The 13,863-nt window shown below is 32.4% G+C and overlaps 2 protein-coding genes across 2 annotated transcripts; one reads left to right on the top strand and one right to left on the bottom strand.

The window, feature by feature from the left end:
• The first annotated feature begins 97 nt into the window (after window positions 1–97).
• On the top strand, window positions 98–10,371 carry LOC129799855 (ras-related protein Rab-1A). The gene is made up of 6 exons (XM_055844105.1): window positions 98–312; window positions 1,083–1,155; window positions 1,221–1,268; window positions 1,335–1,382; window positions 8,739–8,966; window positions 9,037–10,371. Exons 1-6 carry the CDS (start codon window positions 290–292, stop codon window positions 9,235–9,237), a joined length of 621 nt encoding a protein of 206 aa, XP_055700080.1. The 5' UTR covers window positions 98–289; the 3' UTR covers window positions 9,238–10,371.
• Window positions 10,052–11,306, bottom strand: LOC129799854 (uncharacterized). Its single transcript, XM_055844104.1, has one exon. The coding sequence runs from the start codon at window positions 11,205–11,207 to the stop codon at window positions 10,353–10,355; it is 855 nt and encodes a 284-aa protein (XP_055700079.1). The 5' UTR covers window positions 11,208–11,306; the 3' UTR covers window positions 10,052–10,352.
• Window positions 11,307–13,863: the final 2,557 nt, after the last annotated feature.

Below are 13,863 nucleotides of genomic sequence, written 5' to 3' on the forward strand. Positions count from 1 at the left end.
TATTTGACGGGCAATGCATTACAAAATGCATATCAATGAGAATATACGTAATGAATATCATTCGCAAAATTACAGCTGGGAAACTTAACGAAAGAACTATCATCGGGCAACACTTTGCTACGTCAATCGTCTTGACGAAAGAAGAAGTCGCCATTGTTCTTGTCAATTTTTGTACAAGTTTTTTCCGTGATAATTTCCTTCAGAACAATCCATTCTTTGTGCTTAAAGATCCCGTGGGAAGAATTCTGAGTTATCCTGTTTTACAAATAACCATTGAGTGTCACGAACAATGTCTGCTATGAGTCCCGAATAGTAAGTTAAAAACTGCCTTGTTTTCTCTCACTCTGGCCCTTCCCGTCGAGGTGGCCAACTTCACGAAGTCTCTGCCACCTCCATCTCCTCATCTCCAACACAAAAAATCATCTCACATTTCCTTCTTTTTGCCCATTTTCCTTGCCCAGTCTCTCTCTAATGTTATGACGAATGCATTTAATATCGCACAAAGGAGGGCAACATTCTTGAGTTCCCATTTCCAGACAAAAAAAAAAGAAAGATAGTTCACAAAGTCCATTGGGGCACGATAGCAAATGGAGTTGATGATGCAAAAGCTCCTCGTTTTCTCTCCAAACCCGAAAGAAACCAATATTTCAAGCGCAATTTGTGATACGAGACGCGCATTTGATGAGTCATCCGGAAGAAAAATCTGTTAAGAGACTCCCCAAACATTGGACCTTGCTCTATTTCTTGTGTTTTCGTTTATTTATTTATTTTTTTTCGGGAAGAAATCTAAGGCCTCATCAACTCATCCCCTGAGAGACAATACAAAGACTTTGACCCAGAAATGGGCGTTTCTTTGTGACCTCAGATTCTATGCACTTCTAATTCTTGGTCTGTTCTCTTTGTTAAATGTTTGTCAAAAGGATATCGCCTTCCATTTCAAACAACAAAAAAATGTTTCGTTAAATCAGCAAAAGAAAACATCCTTTTGACAAACTTTTTAACGAAAAAGCCTTACAAACTTTCGTTCTGATAGATATTGTGCAGAAAAAACAAGGATTTTAATAAGAAATATTCTTTTTCAGTGACTATCTGTTTAAACTTCTTCTAATTGGCGATTCTGGCGTCGGCAAATCCTGCTTACTTCTGCGTTTTGCGGTAATGTTTACTTCTTTTTTTCAAACCTCAAGAAAATTTCCTTATTGTTTGTTTTTCTTCTTCAGGACGACACTTATACAGAGAGCTACATTAGCACCATTGGAGTAGATTTTGTAAGTAATAAGCTCAATAATAATGCGAAAGAATTCTATCTAATGCCTTTGTTTCTTTTCTTGCAGAAAATTAGAACAATTGAACTCGATGGAAAGACCATAAAATTACAAATCGTAAGTTTCAGTTTTATTTTATTTTTTTAAACAAGTTTCCTAAACTTTAAAGGCATTTTCTATCAAACAATTCGATCGATTGTTCCATTGTTTATTTCAAGTTAATTTTGAACTTTACGATTTCTAATATTTTCGACTTAGGATCAGTCAGATTTACAAAGATTTGCTATTAAACTTAATAAAATCTTCATAGCGAAAATCCCGATGGCAACTTTTTGTTAAATCCATGGTTTTGATAATAATGCCGTACAGTTACAATAGAAAAGGCAAACTCATTTGTTTTCTATCAAATAAACCGAAAAGCTAGGACGACTTTTTCACTAAAACGTCTCTATATATTTTGAGAAATTTTCGTCAAAAATTTGATTTTTTTTTAAAGAAATCGTCTGCATTGCTGTAAGCGAAAACGTGAAAATTCTGTCAAAAATGCTTGTTTTTGACGAAAATTACGGAATTTTTATGATTTTCACCGGATTTTTGGGTCACGGGTGACCCAAGAATGATTTTTTTCGAACAATCGTCTCGAGTTGTGTCTTGTTCTAAAGGCCTCTGCACACTAGGAGCAATTTCTTTAAAAAATGCCTTAAGAAAAATTTCCGTATCCTTGCAGGCAGAAACTTCAGAATTTTTTTTAAAAAAGGCAATTTTTGACGAAAATTGCTTCTATTGTATAGACACCATTAGAGGATTAAGCTTAAGGCCTCTACACATTGGGAGCAATTTTCCCCAAAAATTGCATTTTTGACTGCATTTTGACATTTCCACCTACAGCATTGCATGCAATTTCCGTTAAAAAAAACACTTTGACAAAAATTACCTCCAATGTGTAGAGGCCTTTAAACGCAACAAATTTTACACAATGATTAATCTGTAATTGAAGTTGCTAAATTTATAACCGGTCTCAATGGCCTTTTAAACCTTTAAAATCTTTAAAATGATAAATATTTTTATGTAGGTTCGTAGTATATAATTAAAATTGTCATTTTAGGATCAGAAATCTGTCATTCCCATACAAAATCATCTGAATTCCAACTTAACGAAACCTTAATGGCTTCGTCAAAATTAAAGATTTCCCATTTTGAGCTAAAGGCCTCTACACATTGGGAGCAATTTTCGTCAAAAATCGCATCTTTGACAGAATTTTGACGTTTCTACCCACAACGGTACGGACAATTTCCTTCAAAAGAGCAATTTTTGACGAAAACTGCTTACAATGTGTAGACACCCTAAAGGCCTACCCTCTTATCGTGAATTTTATAAATTACGAAGGTCATTTCAGTATTTATAGTTCCTTGCAACTAAATTTAAAGAGCAATTTAAAGAAGTTTGACATTTCAGTTCAGTTTCCTGGGTATTTCATTGCGTTTAAGCTTAAAGATAGGTGTCTACAAATTATGAGAAATTTCTGTAAAAAATTAGCTTCAAGAAAAGAAGTGTGCATTAAAAAATTTGCCAACACCATTGGTATGAACTTCTGACAAAAAAAATGGGTTTTTGAAGAAAATTTGTCTAATGTATAGGCCAAGGGCGTGACGTTTTCTATGTTTCCCATATGTTTCTAGCGTGCCGAAAAAACTTTTGAGTTTTTTAGCTGTTTTCTGTCATTGTAGTATGAATTACCAAAAAATAGGAATACAAAATAAAAGCCAATTTAATATAGAATAGGCAACCGAAAACCCGAAATTGGTAACCTACGTAGTTTTGGAGATATCTTGTGAAATGTGTACGAAAAGAGGAAAAAATTTACACTAAAACTGGTCGCATTTTTCAGAGCTAATGTCACAGCCCTGGTATAGGCAATTTCTTTCTAAAATCATATCCAATTCAAAGCAATATTCATCAAAAATTTTTTAAAGAAATTACCTGTTATGGTGTCTACACACTAGAAGCAATTTTCTTCAAAAATTGCCTTTTTTAAAAGCAATTCTGACGTTTCTGCCTAGAAGGATAGGGGGAATTTTCTTTAAAAAAGCATTTTTTAAAGAAATTGCTCCTAGTGTGTAGTGGCCAGTACACTTTGGAACAAAATTCATCAGCCAGTTTTGATAGAATTCTTCAAGGAAACCATCACGATTCAAGATTGCTTTTCATGAAAATTTATTGTTTCTCTGATGGAAAAAAAGAAAAACGTTTGGTGAAGTTCCTTGGAATAGTATTTAGTGAATTTTTGTGCCAAATTTTCCAAAAATGCAAAAAATTGTGTTTTTTTTTTTTGGAAATGTCAGACCTGATGGAAGCCGGATCTAGCTTTGAAGGAACATCTCTTCTGATTTTTATCTAGATATTGCCGGAAATCATTGCAACAAAAACAATTACAAGAGCAAGAGACTTGGGAATGATAGCAATTTGTCAAAAAATTTTGATGGAAAATAAACAAAATGTGGGGGCATTTTTCTTCAAAAATTCGTTCAAAAATATGAATTTTCTTTCAAAAGAATTTTTGAAATAATTCTTGATGAAATCAGCACCAGTGTGTAGACACCTTTTTGACGCTTTAAAACGAAGAATCTTTATCGGGAAATAAGAATCACTTTTTATTGACTTTATTTACAGTTTGACAACTAAAAATTTATCTCAGAATCGAATAGTCAATTTCTTAAACTTTTATCGAAAAAACTTAACGAAGATCTCCTATCTCATTAAATTGTCTTTTACATTTAAAACACTTCTAATCCCTTTTTCATCGAATAAGGACCTTTAAAAATATGTATATAAGCTCCTCTCTACCCATTTAAATTTTCTCAGCTAAATTACATATTCAAAAGGGTATTTTCAATGTGTAGGTTTTAGCTTTGGGCCAGACTTTCATTAATAAAAAAAATACTACTTCTGAGTTAAAGGGACACACTTTTCGGATGAAATAATTTCTAAATTTAGAATGCTAAAAGATTTATTTACAAAAACTTTCGAGTAAATTAATTGTTCTCCACGCTTTTCACTGTTATTCATGGGAGCAAAAGAACACTTACAACTGTTAAAGTTGAATCTTCTGTCTGAATAAATTGTCTCTAGCTAATTGCGCTAAGAATTGTTGTACCCTAAACTATGACAAGAACTTGAAGGTTAAATAGTCAATTATTGAAATAATATTCTGTAGGTTATTAAATTTTCAAAACATAAAGACAGTTTAGTTTATTTTATTGTGATTTTCTTCATAATTGACAAGTGACCCTTGTTAAAGTAATTTACACCCGCATATCAATTTTTTATTGTCATTTCTCCATGATTAGCTATTACTCACTAAAAGATTGTAATCTTTTTAGACTTGAGTAACTTGAAAGTAGCCAAATTATTCGTTTGATTTAGTATTCTCTGCAAATAGTCCAATAAATCAAAGAAAGGAAGAATTAATTTTGTTCTGTCAAGACGTTTTCAGAATTTTTAATGATAATTAAAATTAATTTAATGAGATAAAACATGCAAAAACCTTTGCAGTAAAATGCAGTTTAATTCTTTTCATTTTTGATTCACTTTATAAATGCGATAAAATTAAATGACCTAAATTTATTCATTTACTTACCGAAGAATTGCAACCTTCTCATTAATTTGCACTGCAACAATCCGAAGAACCTGAAAAAAAAATCAAAAAGAATTGTTATGGATACAAAATTAGCAAATGAATTAACTTGTATGATATGGCTGGCCTGATGATTAAATTTTGTACAAACTACATGACGTCACTTTTCATTGAGAATCCCTGACTAATGTTTACATGACTAATGGCGCAATTCAGTTATCTTACCAATTTGGTGTGATTTTGTATACACTCTCCAAAATTTCAACAACAATCGAATGGATTTTAGGCACAAAATTTACTGCAGATAATACAAAATTTGTAATTCTAGAACCTATATTTACAATAATATTGTCCGATACTTTACCAAGAACTCTCCAAGTTTCTTGAAATTATTTAGATACTAAATATTTCGAGAAAAAAAACTTATTAGCAAATTCGTTCTTATCAAATCAAAGCTGCAATTTAGTGTAAATGAAGCGAAATTTACTTCTCTACCGAAAAATTGCGAGAAAGTGTTTGTGAGATAGTATCTTGTACGTGATAAAATGGGATGTTGTACGAGCTAATGGGTGTTTGTCCATGGGTAAATTTTGTATAACAAGCAATCTACAGTATACAATACATTAATAAATTGGGTGAAAGGAACACCAATTGACACTTTAAGAACTCGTGTCAGGATTTATTGATACTTTACTGTGTACCATTTGGAATACGAAATTCGAACACTTATCCTTATCGAAAAACACAGATTAATGAAAAAACGTTATATTACTTAGATTTTATTGGATGCATTAAATAAATTTCAACGTTTTGACAAAAGTGTCAATAGGGGTTCCCTGTCGAAGAGGTGTTCCTTCAACCTTAGAAACACAAAATAGTTTTTCTTTGCGTTTGTGTATTACATATTAGCATTTTATACTTCTTACTTCTTCAATAGCCTACCAACTTTTTTTTTAAATTGTTAATTGCAGCGAAAAAATGATTACATTTTCTTGTTCAATCAATTCAGCGATTTATACTGTTATTATAAGAAATTTAGCCATGTTCAATACCAATTATCTCAGACAACACACCATTTTCCTTTAACTCGAGACATTTTTTTCTTTAAAATTAAATGTAGTCGAGATCTTGAAGCCTATTGGCTCATCTAAAAAATCAAAAGGGCACCATCAATAGAAAACAACTTTCGTTTTCTTTTTTGTTGTATATTTTTAAACAAAAGATTAAATAACACGAGAACACTAAATATAACAACTGATCCAAATTTTATGAAATATTTTTAAGATAGATTAGATTGCATGGGGAGCATAATGCGATATGCGGACTGCAAGCACCTAGGCTCTCTTGAAGCCTCTTATGTTTACCCAAAAAACCTTACTCGATTGTTTTGTTAAATTGAAATATTTTTAACTAAAATCCTTTCCAATATTTAGGTTTGCAATAGACGTTAATCCATATTAATCTTAAAAATTTTCAATTACACTAAATAATTGCTTTATTCTCTGAATTCTTAAATTAATTAAAAAATTATTAAATTCTCTGAATAATGATAAAGGTAAAGGAATTAAACAAAAAAAAAATTTACAATGATTTTGACGCCCGAATCTCTCGATAATTTGGATGGCATTTAGCCCCATATGCCCAATTGAAAGGGAGCCTACTATATAAAAGCGATGAAAAACGGAGTTTACTCGAACCGAAAATATCATAGCTTTCCCTTATAGAAACATCAAAATCGAAAATGCGACTCTCTTCGGAAAAAGACAATTTTTAGTGTTTAGTGGGACCAACGGGGAATCATGCAATACGAGAGTTGCTTAAATCAAGTGATACTATCAATAAGCATTGCTACCGATCAATTTCGATCATGTATTAGTCGAAATCCGGCCAAAATCTTTTAGTTAATTTTGAAGAATTGAAAAATTGTGTGTTGGAGTGATTTTAATCTAAGAACGTCTTATTTTATCGTCGAGGTATCAGTGTATTGTCAAAGAAATGGCAAAAATATACAGATAGTATATAGATGAGTATTGTAGTTTTTATTGCCAAAAGGGTTTTGCTTAAAAAAAAATTGGAAGCTAATAGCTCACCCGAATTTTCTTGCTCGCAATTTATTGCTTGTCCAACCTAGGCGAAGATTGAAGAGGAGTAGAACCTTAGTGTTTGTCAATTAGGTTTCTATTGAACCAGTTTTCTTTTTGTAAGGCAAGTCACTGGACTTTGTTCTTTTCGAGACATTTTATTCTTCATTGACAGAACATTTGCTTATTGTATAATTATACAGATTGCAATAAAGAAGTGCGTCAAAAAATTTGAATTTGAGAATTTAAAAATTCGCCGTTTTTAGCTTAAATATTTACTAGGGTGGATTAACCGGCTATCGCCATGTTTAGGAAAAAATTAAATTCATTTAATCATAACTTTTGAATCCTTGTTACAAGATAAGTCAAATTTGACACAAAGTTACTTAGATGTATTGGCTCTAGATACGTGAAAACAATAATCCTAGAACATAACGCTGGACTACTTAAAAAACAGATTTTTATTAATAATGCAAAAATAACCATTTTTACCACTTTTCGCCACTTTTTTTACCACCGCCACTTTTTACCACTTTTCGCCAGTTTTGTAAAATTTGTAACCACTTCTCGCCACCCACTTGAAAAGAACCACACTCGGTTATTTTAGGCAATGCTATGAAAAGAATACATTCACCATTTCTCTTTCCTTGTGATCACTTTATTATTACTCTCTTTAAATGATTTTTCTTCACTTTTATTTGAGAAATCAAATTATGGGGCTTTTGCAGAAAGTAAACAATGCAGATTTGACAACTGAGAATGTACGAAGTGAAGTTAGCGTCGCCTATTGAAAAGATATGGCGACAGGTGGTAAAATCAATTCTAGAATATTACCACTTCTCGCCATGCCTCATTTTTATACAAAAATAATATAAAATGAAATATTAATTGACTAAATACAAATTTTATGTATTCCACAAGTGCAATTAAATATTCAATAGACAAATTATTTACCCAAATAGGTATTTTTGGCCTGATGAAAATTTGACGACACTTAGTACATTTGGTAAGAGATGTTGGATTCGATGCACTTGCTTAAAATATTGCTCTAAAAAGTGATCAAAATCGTGAATCCAAAACGAATAATTATTATTTTTCGATTCTATGCGTAGAAGCAGAAACAATACAAAAAAATTGCGACTCATTTATTTCATAAATTGCGAAAAATAGCGATTTCAATGTAAGTGGCGAGAAGTGGGGCACTGGCGAGAACTGGTGATTCCACCCTACATAGCAAATAACTAGAGACTTGCAAAAAATATCATAGATTCCTTCAACCTTATGCTTTACAATTATGTACAAACATAAGAAAAAAATAACTTTAGGTAGTCAGGAAAAAATATTTTCTTTATGGGACACCGGTGTTCCAATCGTCCTTAAAGGGTTAAATTCAGCTAGTTCTTGCATTCCTCTAGAAGTTTTCTATTTCTTATTGACAAAAATATATAAAAAATTAGTTAAGGACGAGGGTCAGCGTAGTCGTAGTGAATTTTCACTCTACCCGTATACTTCATGTGAGCATCACATATCTGTGTTAAAGTAAATGCTCTCGTGAAAAAGTTGGAGATTCTATTGGAATTTCATTGAAAGTTCGAGTGAACATGATAAATCCACCCTATTTGAACGAAATTTTTATCTCTGAAGCACGGATGCTTCCTCTGTGCGTTATCAAACTCCATGAGATTCCCTAAATAACTTTTATATTTTAGTAGTAACTATAAAATCTAAAATTGAGTAAAATCTTGGTCTTTTTTTCAGTGGGATACTGCTGGGCAGGAAAGATTCCGTACGATTACGTCGTCGTACTACCGTGGAGCTCATGGTATTATTGTTGTGTATGATTGCACAGACCAGGAATCCTTCAACAATGTCAAGCAATGGCTGGAAGAGATTGAGCGCTATGCTTGCGAAAATGTCAATAAACTCCTGGTAGGCAATAAATGTGATCTAACAACCAAGAAAATTGTCGATCATACAACGGCTATGGTAAGTTGTAAAAGTTTGCAAAAGACTTTTTTAAGGAGGAGAAAATGATTTAGGAATAAATGCATTGCAGGAATATGCGAGTCAATTGGGCATTCCATTCCTTGAGACATCAGCCAAAAATGCCACAAATGTGGATCAGGCTTTTATGACAATGGCTGCAGAGATTAAGAATCGCGTTGGACCACCATCCAGTGCAACAGAGGCTGCTGGCAAGTCAGTGAAAATTGATCAAGGGCGTCCAATTAGCGATACCAAATCCGGCTGCTGTTGAAAACTTTTTTTTGTTTGGTTCCGAAAGACAAAAAAAAATGTGCACCATCGGCATTTTTTTGTTTTTTTTGATTTACAACAGTACCATTCTGTTAATTTTTTTTTTGAAATGAAGAAAAGAAACTGAAAAAAAAACTTTAAATGAGAAGAGTTGAAAAAATAAATCCATTCAGCTACTATTTACTTTAACATTAAAATATAGAGGATGAATCATGAGAAAAAAACACAATTTTAAGATCAACTTAAAAGAGAGAAAAAGATAAATGAAAGGATCTTGAAGAGTTATTATGCAAAGAATATTTGGTAGAAGAATTACACGAGAAAAAAAAATAATCGATTGATCAAAGACGATAAATGTATTTAAGAAAAAATTAAATATTTCACACATAATGAAAGTTCATATAATTTGAGCAAAAGTATTTGATGGTTGGCTGAATGCAGCACTTTATTATTGAAAGGTCAAGTAGATTTCAATAAAAAATAAAAGATTTGCATTAATCAAGTATTTAAAGGGCAGGAAACTGATGGAGTTTTGATAAATAAAAAAAGGAACTGAAATCTACTTGGAAGTTTAATAATAAAATATTAAATAAAGAATATTAAAAAAAAAAAATCTGAATAAGAATAAAGGTAAAAAAAAATAATTTGTGAAGATGGAAAAATTTAGATTCAAATAAAATACACCACGTAATAAAATTCTTCCTGGTTTTTTATACCTTGTAGAAATTGGCCGTCAATTTTTTTAAAGTATTTTTGTTTTTAATTGAAATTTTTCGTTGCTGAAACTTCCTACACGAAAAAAAATAGACAAAAAGTAGAATGTGTGTAAATTATATTTTGCATTGTTCCAATTTTTTTAGCTGAATATTTCTTACAAAAAAACTTATATTTATAATTCTAATTCGCATTAAATAAAAAACAAAAATTTATTACAGAAGAAAAAACCATCAGCCAATAGGAAACAGGCATTTCCAATATGGCGGAACGTTCCTGGCTTCCCATTGGCTGGTTCTTTCTTCAACAAAATCTGCGATTTCTATTTAATGCCAACTAGATCATAGCTCTTATAAAATTCCAGTGGTATCTCAACTAGTTTTCAACATTCGGTAAATAAATTTAATTAATTAAATCCAAATCGAGAGTGTCCTTATTGTAAATCGTGTCCACTTCTGCTGCATTTGACACCTTTGCTGACACTTTCTCTGCATTCCTCGTCAAAGTAACTGCAGGAAGTCGCTCTGAGATCTTCTGCCTCTTGGGAATCGATCTAATGTTCATCTCCTGGGAACTAGGATCCGAATCCTGTGAGTATTTCCCAATATTTGGCACAGAATCCTGATCAACTTCGCTATCCTGCGAAATACTTTCCCTCGAGCAATTCTTCTTTAAATAATCCTCCAAGGCAGCTATTCGTCTTTTCTTAGAATTCAGCATAAGTACAACCTTGGACAGTAATTCATCCTCCCGATCATTTCTACTTTTAACCTCTAAATCCAATTCTTTAGCGTACATTTCACAATCTTTCCCAAGCTTCTCCAAATCTCCAGACATTCCCTCCAGTTTCCTCCTCAACTGACTCACAACATCCATCATCTTATCCCTGATATCAATCTCAGGACTCTCAGGTAATTTTTTCATATTCGCCGATCCATAGATAACTTTAACTTCCCCAATTTTGGTCCACTGAAAACACCCTTCAGCAATTTCGTAAGTAAATCTCTCATCAATTGTAGTTAAAGCTTTTCTGGTATTGCTGTAGAAATCCTCAAAAGGAACTTCCAAATCTCTGGCTTTACTTTCAATTTCCCATTTTGGCAGAAAGCCCTTCCATGCAGACTTCTCCTCTGAATCCTCATCAATTGCCAGGATGTCTATTCCTGTTTCTGTCCACTCGGTCTTCAGGAAGATTCTCCGACCGTCTGATAAACGGATTTTGACAAAATGCAAACTCTCCACACTTTCACTCTCCATTTTAAAAGACTTTTCCGAACAAAAACCGTTTTTAAAGGGCTGCTTTGTTTATCAATGAATGCGTAAAAAACTGACGTAATCCATTGTTACTTACGAAAAAAATTGCAAACACCTTATACATAAGTGATACGTATAGGGTAGGAAATGGGATACGTGCACTAAATTGAAAAAATACTCCCTTTAATCCCGAGAAACAGAGTTCCTATCCTCTAATTCTGATAACAAGAGATAAGGTCATTATCTAATTTTTTTTAAGTAAAAAAAGACGATTTCAATTCATATTGTCGGAGAATTTTGAAATTTAAGTAATTTATTAAAGGTTATGCTTAAACTAACCTAACTTTTTCACAAGATAGAGCTCTTAGTGAATCAATTTCTCGCATGATCTTTTGGTGTTTATTGGTCTACTAAAGATCGAATTGATTTATAAATCATAAAAACATTTAAAAATAAAAAAAAAATCGGTATGGGAAGGTGCCCATGCTTTGCACGGTCCCAAGGTTTACAATGAATAAATTTTTCCTATGTTTCTGGATAAATACGACTCCGCAATACATTTTATAAACAAGACACTTTCCCCTAGTTTTTAATTTATAGAAAAGATGAGTCACATTTATTGAAAAACATACGAAAAAATTAGTCAATGTAAAGCTTAGGACCGTGTAAAGAGCATGGAAATTTTCCCCTACTTAACCAATTCATTACCAATAAAGACCGATACAGCCGGGTTCTGAATTTCAATCTCTCCAAAAAATCCAAATTTAACCAAATCTGGTTGAAAAATGGGCCCTCCAAAGTGGTTGAACTTTGGCCTTCAATAATTTAAAATTGCGAATTTTCCAGTCATAAGTAATTGAAAAAGCTTGGGTCAATTTTGAGAAAAACCAAAAAACACACTTTCGAAGGGGTTAGAGGAGGCTTGGGGGTGGAAAAAACGTCTAGATATCGTTTTATTATTGGGGGTCATCGAAGACCGGAAGTCGATCTCCCTTATCGTTTAAGCTTCAGGACGGCGACAAGATGAAAAAAGACGATTTTAAATTGCTCTCTCTTTGAGTTTGAGCAGTACACTCAGTCCCGGGATTATGCACATTTTTGGGAACGAAAAAAACGCGCGAAATGGCTTTATGCATCAAGAAAATTTGCATATCCGCAGGCGATTTCTCTTAAATGAATCGGCTGTAGAACAAATTTCGCTCGGAGTAAAAGTACTCAAAATGTGCGGAGCAAAAAGATTCACCTCTAGAAATTCGTCAACAAACAGTACTTCTTGACCAGAGTCCTTCAATAAATTTTTAGAATTTTTAAAATTTTTACCTTAAAAGAAATTTTATTCTGAAAAATAAGCATAGTGTTTTCAAATTTTCCGTTTCACAAAATGGTATGCATTCAGACGTATTTCAAAAATGATTTCATAAATTGACTCCCAATGGTTGGCAAACTTCCAAAATGTGCATAATTCCGTCAGGTGCATAATCCCGAAGGACTTAATGCCGGGACTGAGTGTAAAAAGAGAATTAGGACTATATAGTGGTGGAAATAAGTATAATTTCACCCCGTTATCCTTAAAGAAACCCAATAAAAAAGAAGTCTCGAAAAAATTCATATGTAGGCCATGACGTCCTTTCATGCCAAATTAAAAAATCGACATTTTGATTTTTTATACTAAGATATTCTTAAAATTATACCTAATAGAATTTTGTTTTTTAGGCTTGAAGTAAGTATAATTCCACTCAATAAATTTAGCGCTGGGGTACTTATTTTTGACCAATTTAAGTTTAATATCCTTTAATAATTTTATTTTTAACTACAATTTATAAATTAAGTTCCATTTTATGCAGTTTTTCATAAATTTTTGTTGAAATAGCTTAGGAAAAATGTTTGACGAGCAAAAATATCAAGGCTATCTATAATAAAAATTTCAAACCTCAGTCTCTTTTATTTTAGAAAATAGTGAATATTGAAATTTTCGTTTTGACAAATTTTGCCCCAGTCTCCGCTACATGTCTCTTAAGGTGCTCCAAGGGTCGTAAGTCTTCTGTTTTTAAGGGCCAAAAGAACTTTTCGCCTCTAAAAGTGTTGCTTTTCAATGGAAAAAGACTTTTCCGCCAAAATTTGATTATAAAACTATGATTACTGCTTAGTCTGGTTATGTCCTGATGGTTTTGTCTCAAAATCGTATTCGTAAGTGACCGTGGGTCATCGTCGCAAGAAAATTAAAAATGAAATGCAACACTTGAAAAAATCATAAGCATAAGTATTCAATGAAGAATTTGTAAAATTTGTTCCATTGAAAATTTAAATTATTTTATTACAGGTTAACCTCACAATTGCTCGTAATATTGTTGTCAAAATAAGTAATTTGGCATAATACGACTAGTGATGTGTAAGGTCCAACCGTCCAACCCCGTTATTTATTTATACCAGATGATAGAAAAAAATTTTATTGATTGATAATCTGATATTTTTGAATACATAGGTGAATTTATATCGGATCTCCCAACATTTGATTTTGGTCAAAATAGGCCTCAAGGCCTAAGACCTTGGCAAGGGGGGTAGGTAAGTGGGGAAACAAAAGAAAAGAGATTTGGCTCCAATAGATCCAGCAAAGCAAATGACAATTCAAATTTAATTTCATTCAAATCTCTCTCTCCAC

Source organism: Phlebotomus papatasi, chromosome 1 (genome assembly GCF_024763615.1).
Source record: "Phlebotomus papatasi isolate M1 chromosome 1, Ppap_2.1, whole genome shotgun sequence".
In the NCBI taxonomy this organism is placed as follows: domain Eukaryota; kingdom Metazoa; phylum Arthropoda; class Insecta; order Diptera; family Psychodidae; genus Phlebotomus; species Phlebotomus papatasi.

Coding starts and splice junctions, on each gene's coding strand:
- LOC129799854 (XM_055844104.1), bottom strand. CDS start 11,207: ATGGAGAGTGAAAGTGTGGAGAGTTTGCATTTTGTCAAAATCCGTTTA.
- LOC129799855 (XM_055844105.1), top strand. CDS start 290: ATGTCTGCTATGAGTCCCGAATA. Junction 1,383..8,738: donor AGACCATAAAATTACAAATC/GTAAGTTTCAGT, acceptor TCTTTTTTTCAG/TGGGATACTGCTGGGCAGGA. Junction 8,967..9,036: donor TCGATCATACAACGGCTATG/GTAAGTTGTAAA, acceptor AATGCATTGCAG/GAATATGCGAGTCAATTGGG.